This window comes from Cryptomeria japonica, chromosome 10 (assembly GCF_030272615.1).
Source record: "Cryptomeria japonica chromosome 10, Sugi_1.0, whole genome shotgun sequence".
Lineage (NCBI taxonomy): Eukaryota > Viridiplantae > Streptophyta > Pinopsida > Cupressales > Cupressaceae > Cryptomeria > Cryptomeria japonica.
In genome coordinates this window covers 563,011,811-563,020,770 of record NC_081414.1, presented here as the reverse complement: position 1 = coordinate 563,020,770, position 8,960 = coordinate 563,011,811, and the positions used below count along the sequence as shown (strand labels likewise).

The 8,960-nt window shown below is 35.7% G+C and overlaps 1 protein-coding gene across 3 annotated transcripts in view; it reads left to right on the top strand.

The window, feature by feature from the left end:
* Positions 1 to 908: 908 nt before the first annotated feature.
* Positions 909 to 8,960, top strand: part of LOC131060731 (ABC transporter A family member 1) — a 233,622-nt gene continuing 225,570 nt past the window's right edge. Inside the window, exons 1-4 of one of the 3 annotated variants that reach the window (XM_057994086.2) lie at positions 909 to 1,073; positions 2,040 to 2,127; positions 2,263 to 2,599; positions 2,710 to 2,824. In XM_057994086.2, the coding sequence (XP_057850069.2) occupies positions 2,738 to 2,824 (87 nt within the window). In that variant the 5' untranslated portion in view covers positions 909 to 1,073; positions 2,040 to 2,127; positions 2,263 to 2,599; positions 2,710 to 2,737. Of the gene's footprint in view, positions 1,074 to 1,103; positions 1,284 to 2,039; positions 2,128 to 2,262; positions 2,600 to 2,709; positions 2,825 to 8,960 lie in introns of those variants that run through there. The other 2 variants (XM_057994085.2, XM_057994087.2) reach the window with 2 other exon arrangements.

Below are 8,960 nucleotides of genomic sequence, written 5' to 3'. Positions count from 1 at the left end.
ATGTTAAAATTTTGTCGCGTCTCACCAATTTCACAAGTTGTCGTAAATTGACTTGGTACACATCCATGTTTTAGCATTTAAAGACATTCAATACACTTTAATTTATGTGAAGAATATTTTGAAAATATCTTAATCTAAGACAACAAAAAGAACCACAATCTACAATCAAAATCATCTAAAACATCCTCACTTATATGTAAGAATTTTACAATCTTAAAAAACTAATAAATCAAAGAACATCTATTTTCTCTAATAAATAACCAAATTCTAAATGACATCAATTTTTTTCCCCTTTAGCATTATTGTTAGAGCTAAAAATCTAATCCTCATTTAAATTATAATATTTAAGTTTTCAGATGACCAACTATATTAATTAAATCTAATTTACTTTTATTTTATTTCTATATATTTATTTTAATTAACCTAGATTAGTTACTTTTACCTCTTCAAATAAGAATGGCCTGAAGTGGTTCAAATAGCTATCGGGAATGAAATGAATGAATCTGCACTTGACACCGTGCGATTTTTTGAGCTCCCTTGGTAAACGCCAAAAGTAAATACTCAAAAATTGTTTCGTAGCTGACCGCGTGAAATTTGAAGACACATGATATGTCCAAATGGGGACATTTATTTGGAAATAGTCAGGAAAAAAATAGGCACAGCCCACAAAAATCGACACAAGAGATGTTGAGTAAAACACATTGGCGGATTTGTCACGTAAACGTGACCCAAGGTAGGGCCCGCCAAAACCAAAGATCAACAACACAACACAAGAGAGGGCCCACCAAGGCGCCGCCCTAAATCCTTTTAAAACGAATATTCTGAACATTCCTGTAATTTATTATTTATTATTTATTATTTATTATTTATTACTCTCAATGAAGTAGTTACCTCATGTAATCTTTTCTCCGACTACACTACAACGCTTCTTGTAGGGGAGGCCCAGCGAATCGAACCTGGGTTTGTCTTTACGTCATTCGGGAACTGAAATCATTGTTTTACGATGGAAGTGGGGTTTCATTGAGAGTAGACTTTGAAGAAGCGAAGGTAGTCATGGAGGAATTTATGCAGAGGTAAGGCGTTTTACAGTTTTTTATTATTTGCCAAGCCAGGGAGAAGAAGCGCTCGAAAGCTCGGTTAATGGCTTGTAGTTTTTTTCAGGGAGTTGAATTTTTGTTTAACGAGTTGTTACAGAAGAATGAGGAATTGTGGAAACAAAAGCTGTTGCGTTTTGTTTTCGTGAGATCATGAGTGGAGCTGGCAGAAAAATGTTGTCAGTTGATGTAAATTTTGTTATTTATCTCGGGTTTAAGATCCAATTTTTCTTTGTTTTACCTGGTTTTCCATAGCCTTTTGAAAATTTCGTCATCTAGTTGGTTGTTTTGAATGTGGAAGGGAAATTCGCTTGTTTGTAACGCTTCGGATTTGGAAGACGTTTTGGAATTTTTGTTTACTTTTTATAAATTGTTATTGTGTATATTTTATCGTTGAAGATGTCGTCCGAAAATCTCTTCGTCGCAATTATGACGGAATAATGTTATGCAATTTTGATTGATTAGCTGTTTATTTCGTTGTAATGGCTTTTGTTGTCCCTTTATCCTTGAAGTATTTGGTGGATAATTCTTTTTTATTGGGAAAAATTGCTCCAGCTTTGCATATCTTTTTGAAAAGTTTTGTTAAATTTTCGTTTGTTCAGTAGAAATAACGATCGCGTACGTTTTATTTTTGAAGAAATTGTCGGAAAAATGCTTTATTTGTCATGATGATGCAATATAGCTGTAATTTTGCATAATGTTTTGCAAAATTCGTTAATTAGGTTGTTATTTAATAGAATTGTATATCGTAAGAATTTGTCGGTAAAAATTATGCTTTATTACGGAGGCATTTCCAAAATATGATCCAGATTTGCGCAAACTCTTTTCTTTAATCAGCGGGTTCATTAGTAGGAAATATCGGAACAATGCTCTGTTAGTGATGATTGTGCTTGCTCTGGCTAACTTTAACGTTATGGAATTTGCATTAAAATTTGGTATTTTTAGAGAAGGCGATCATGCACGGTTTTGATTTTTTCAAGGAAGTTTAACTGGTGAAGGATGTGGGTTTTGTCCTGCTTCAGCATTATATTTGGTGAAATTCAAGAATTATATGGTTGTTTTTAAGAAATTGGTAATATCTGCTTGATTTTCAAAAAATAGTTATCTCTGAGAAGCCTAAAGTGGAAATAATGACGCAGAATCTATCCCGGCTTTGCTTTGGATGCAGGGTGAGATGAATGACTTCGTAAATCGGCATTATCTGGCAGCGAGTGACGGAAATTGCTCTGCAATTAGCTGTTCTTGCTATCTTGAAAGGACACTAAGGTTAGGCTTTGCAAATGTGGTCCAACTCGAACACAAAATTTTAAGTGGGAGTACCATTAACTTGAACTACTTTTGAGGAAGGCATTGCATTTCGAGACATTTGCAGAAAAATTGGATGTACAGAATTTAAATTGTGGAATTTGAGGCAGCATGAACATTTGGCAGATTAACTTGAAGCCTGTTTATCTTGATTTATCACGGGCTATTGAACTTTAAGCCTGCACTTCTGTAGCATAGAGGTATTCAAGTTGACCATGTTACCCTTGATTCGCTTTTCAGCACTCTATTTTTACATTGGATTGGAGCAATGGCTTTGCGATCCCCAAGATTATTTTTTGTTCCATTTCAGGCGCAGGAAGCTCAGAAAAGGTGTAACAATGGGGAATCCTAAGAGACAGCTCAAGGCCATGCTGCGCAAGAATTGGCTGCTGAAAACTAGGCATCCATGGGTTACCTTAGTTGAGGTTGGCTTTTCCTTTTCCAGTTTCAATTGCAGAATCTGATATTTTTCGACTAAGACTAGAAGTAGTGTTCCAAGAATCATGCTCAAGCAAGGAATTCAAGTAAAATGATACTGATAAAAACATGAACCCCCGACAGTTTAAGGAAATCATGCTTGAGAAATTTGAGATTAATGTTTGCATAGTTTGCTTCTGGAAAGTAATAAAGAAAAAAAGCTCTTGGTTAAATTTTAGACTACATTCAACTTAACACCATGAGGGACCCATACAGAATTAAGCCAGTTCTTATGCATAATTTTAGAAGGGATCTTCTCACAAAATATCCCATGAGCGAACTGTTCTAATCACTTGCATGCATTATCAAAGACCAGAATAGGATGAATCACATCCAGTTGAGATTCAAAGGATTTACCTCTTGGAATACTTTGGGAACAAATTTCCAAGGTTTCTTTAGTGGTGGGGCCATCTTTGAATGTTTCGAAATTTACAAGGTTTCTTTAGTGGTTGTAGTATCATTGAATGCTCCAAAACCAGCAACTTTAGTGTCAGCAGCTGAACCGCTTAGTTTCAAAACCATTAAATAGGTAAAAATCAGCCCTCCTAGGTCGAGAAACTTAAAAGGGCTCTGCAATAAATGCAGATGTGAAAAATCCACTATGCTTATGGAAAGTTGTAATGTCTTAACTCTAATTTTTTTTCCTGAGTTTGTTTGCCAAATGTGAAGATGTTTTTTAGCTGAATTGGAAAAGGTTTATTTGCATATGTTTTAACAGAGGTTTTTAATGCATTCATAATGCCATTTTACCATGCTCGAAAACCATGCATAATAAACTCAATACAGCAATTATATCCACAAACATACAATCAAAGATTTGCAAGAGATCAAGGTACCTTAAAACCAAGCTTTCCATTAACTTTCAGGTCTGATACAATTTAATCTAGTGAACAGCAAGCTACAGCAGTGCTGGAAGGCATGAATCTGGTTGATGAAATGACTTCTTAGTTCTGTGCTTCTCATCAAAACCCTTCAACACACCACAAGATGATAAGGAGCTGTTCAAATAACATATAACTTCTCATTCAAACTCAGTCCACTCTGTAAATTGCCAAAATCAGACCATAATTAATTGACAGTATGCAGCTGGGCGCTATGTCTGAACAGGGGCGATCTGAAATTTAAATAAATATTTCTCTCGAACAGCAATCAAACCCAAATCTAATGTTTGCAATCTGGAAATGACCATGAATCTCAATAACTTAAGTTCATTACATTCCTTCACTCCATCGATGCACAGAAATAAATTATTTTGTTCCACACCTGCTGGGCACTAACCCTTTGAAGGCCGACACACTCAAAAAATAATTTAGAATCTGTGCTATAATGTCTTCAGCAATCTAAGAATGCTCGTCCATTGGATATGCCTCAGAAGAAAGCAAGTTCACGATCAAATTCATTTGCTAATGCACAATACAAAACTCATGAATGCAGGAAAACCGAAAACAGAAGTTTGGCAAGCTCTGGAGGTGCAACTTTAATTAAAAATCTTTTGCAGCAGCAGAGTCCCCAAAATCACACCAAAATGTATTGCCCACCACAGAAGAGTATTTCAAACACATACCCAGAGAATTATTCTTTCACAATCCTTTAAATTGACCATCTTAATGCCTTTTTTCTGCCCTCTTTGGACTGTACAGCAGGAAAGAAAACCCCTCTGCCCAAGATAAATCAATAGCACAAATCTGGAATCAATTTCCAAGCCAAATCTTAGGCGCCTTATGTAGAAGAAATTCATTAGAATTAAAATAATATAAATATTTTCACGATTCGATACCAATACCAAACCCCCAAAAAAATCTAAACAACTTAGAAATCACCAAAATTGAAGCAACTGGCTTAGCCACTGATTGTGACTAACTGCAAATTACCTTGGAGAGATCTTTCACCCTCGAAGATAATGATCCCAAGGAAGGTTTTCGTTTTCCAAGAGCTTTTGCAAAAACCCTGCAATTTTTCCTTCTCCCAAGAAAGTTCATGCACGCAAAACAATGCAAATGAATTGAAGTCCCTTTTATATTCTCAACTTCCATGCCAAACATGGGAGAAATAAAATAATATTTTAATCCCCTTATGTCTCCATGCCCACTTTCAAATGCACTCTTTTAAAATAATGAAATATTTCATTTTTTCTTTACTTGGCCGCTCAAACCAAAGATATATTTTAAATATTAAATAATCAAATGCTAAAAAGTGTATAACATTAAACTTTAGCAATTAATTAAAAAATGATCCCATTAAGTTGCAAAAAAGACAATTGATCATCAAATTGCAAACTGAAGATGCCAGGGTGTTGTTGGCAAGGAGGAAGTCAAATTGAGCTAAAAATAGTAGCTTACTAAATATGGACGTCCTCTCAAAGATTCTTGGAGAACACACCATAAGCCAAAAATTCTCCCAAAAAGTGGCATATGTGTCCTCAAGACTAGCTGAACTTGCTAGCAACACCAAAAAAACCTTTGGGAAAGACAGACACCCATTGACAAGGTCATAGCCAATCGCAATGTAAGAAAACCCTAATTTGGGGACATTACAGTCTTCACTCCCTGAGGATTGCTTGTCCTCAAGCAATGCGAACTCAACCCCAAAATCACCAAATTTAACCAAATTGAAAACCAATAAGATCCCAAGGTCCCATATTAATCTCAGAAAAGAACCACCATGTTGACGCCACACCACTCTGATCATAATTGTAAAACCATTGTGCCAAATCTACAGTCTCCTCTCTTGCAACCCCCAAAAGCAACCATCATCAAAACCCAAGCTGAAATGCCTGACAGGGCTGAAATCTAAACCATGAAAACATCTCTTGCTAAAGCATCCTAGTAAAGTCGGTAACTGCAATCCCTATATCTACATGATCCTAGGCAAGAGGAAGAAAAGTCTGCTCAATCCAAAACCATAATCCTCAACACATCTGTAATGTTCCCATATGTGAATTCTTAAGATAATGAGATTATTCGATTATAAATCAATAGCAAGAGACTTCTTTCTAATCAAATTTGTTACTAATATCACAAACACAGCATCTTGTCACTTTGCAAGACTAACTCTGATGATACCACTCATGTAACAATGATAATCAATATACTCTAACTTGAAGAATGCAATGGGTATATATATGTGCAATGATATTCAAATCTATGACATATCAATCTATCGATTTGATCTGATGAAGTTTCCTTTTGCTATTTCTGATTTGACAATGAATATAATGCAATGATGATCTCTGTTATACTCCGATTTGCAATTGTGGATGGAGTTAACCCTGCTGTTTCAGATATGGTGATATAAAGTATGCTGTAAGTCCTCTCCTGATTGCTTATAGCGATGATGATAGGATCGCCGTTTCTGATTATACTTTGGAACTATGCAATAGTTATGGTACTGTTCTTGATTATTGTCTTTAAATGTATGCAACCGAGTTTGCCAATGAGGTGGCTGCTCAAATGAGCGATCTAAATATGGATAATTATATAAATAAACAAGTTTGAAACGAGTTTGTTCCTCTTTTAATAGCTTAGGATACCAAATGGTTGCACCTCTTACTTGAGAAAAGACATGTCCTTCCCTTAATCACATCTTTTCATTACTTACACAAATCGGGCTATGCACCTTTCCATGAGCAATTGTTAATCATACATATCACACCTTTACTCCTAACCGTTGCCTTTGCATGATTAAGTATAATCATTAATCATTTATTGAATAACTAATCGATAGATTTGTAAATTGTTGGTTGTTACTTCATGATTAATATAACCATCTATGGCAAGTCACTTTCCTGATCGTGTATAATTAATCCTTCTTCCACATCGATATGAATGTTGCTTCTGCAGAATGATGATATTGATTTGGATTGAACTCATATATGATCGATGCATATAGGAGTTCTCCTTGCTTAGTGGAATGATGAACATCTTCTACGATGTGTATGTTTCTGTGTGGCATCAATATTATGATCTATGAGTATTGCTAGATCAATGTCAGCTCTTCAGTACGTATCATACTTCCTTCATGATGTCTTGATGATGATTGATATGAGGTGCCATCTTATGGATATGCCAGATCAGGGGTTCACTGTTTATTATGTTGGTCACATTGGTTCCATGTAATTGATGGTAAAGTCATTATCTGCATGTTGATAAGATTGGTGCCCACAGGGTTGTCATACTTGACAATCATGCAGGCTCAATATTCTGATCATATTTTGGTGACGTGCGGGATACAGATATTGTAGGCTTGAAATCGATGAAACCAATTTTTTTGGTGAACAACCTCATCGTCCAAAGTCTTCATCCTTGAGCACATCAAATCACATGTCATCAATACTTATTTTATTCTCTGTGCTTTACCATGGATGCTTGATAGGAAAATTGCAAAGTCTTATGAATAAGACGATTTTCCTTGATAGGGCAAATTGGCTTTCTTGATGGAGAATATGCAAAACTATCAACTTGCTGATGTACAATTTGCCTATTTGTATTTACTAATCTACTAGAAAGTGGTCAAGGTCTGCCCCCCTTGATCACATATGTGATTTTATTACTGATTTGTTATTAGGTAAAGGATGGGGACACCACAATATCTCCTCATGGTGTTCAGTGACAACAAGCTGATTTTCTGCTTCTAGAAGAGCCATTTGCATATTATCCAAGGCCTCCTTGGTATCCTTAAGCTCCAACATGAGTTTATTAACTTCATCCTCTTTTTCTCTCAATGCATCAGCATACACTCCAACAATCTCGAAGAAATGATCCCTGTCTGAAGTAATTGCAAATAATTAGATTTCATAATTTCCAATGCTTCTTTGATTGTGTGCAATAGTGTAAGAGTGACTCCACTTGCAACTCCTTTTTGCCTCTCCTCAATTTGGACTTTCAAAAGAGATCTTCAACATATTTATGATTATTATCTACCCTTGTTAATACTTGCATAACATCCTCTTCTGTAACCACAAATTGGTCCTTCAAATCTTACAATGCTAAAGGTCTTTGACCGAATTCATCAAAATGACTTGGGCTGCCACACAATAAATTTTCTGATTTGCTTTCATTTGTAGGAACAATACCACCATCAAAATCATCTGACTCACTAGATGATGCCTTGCAATCTTCAAGTAAGAATGGTGGGACAATGTTATGATCAAACACAATATCATTTAGGGAATCTATCACTCCATAAGGTTTATCAATAACAATCTCTAAATCACCAACATAGAGACTCATGTACACCCCACTTGTAGATGCAACAAGTGATTCTTTTCCCTAAAAAACCATTGTATCACTCTGCTGGAAATAAATTGTGCTGGTTTCATCTTCTTTGTTGTTTGTCGATACTTAGTTGCTGATTTAGCAAACTCCAAATCAGCAGATTTTTTGATCTCCATTGTGAAGATTAATGTACTCCTCTCCATTAGTAGAAGCACATGAAGAATTAGCTTCATCCTCATTTTTAGAAGCATCAAGACCATCAGGAACAATTTTCTCTTACTGTAGTTCCTCGCAAAATGCAAACCTTCTGAAAAGATGGCATCAGGATACTAAAATTTTCAGTAGGCTCAACATTAGCATACTCTTCTGCTAAAATGTTTTGATAGGTAATTGGACAATCTTTCTGTCTCCCCTTTCCAACCTCTCCTTTTGTGTCATTTTTGTTCTTCCTCTAGCATTTTCACCCTTTTACCTGTGCATTGGTGATTAGGCTCCTCGGTCCTTTTGCATGAAAGTCAAAGGTTTTGTCTTCTTAGTTCATTTTTGTTGCCTTCATTACTTCTTGCACTGGAAGAATTTTCTTAATTTGTCTCTGCTTTCTTTTCAACCGATAAGTGAGGTTCCAACAACTCAGGCAATCGAGTCTGCTCTGACAATTATTTTAGAATCTTGTCATATTTTTGAAAGCTTTGTAACAATTCTGTCATGCACTCGTACATGGACTTCATCTTTCTCACTGAAACAACCAATACTCAACTGCAATTGATATGGATAGATGCTGGTCGCTTACTGGAAGCAATATGAAAAAAACGATCTTTCACTGTTAAACCCCTCAGGTTGGCAGGATTGTAATGTCTAATCCCAATTTTTT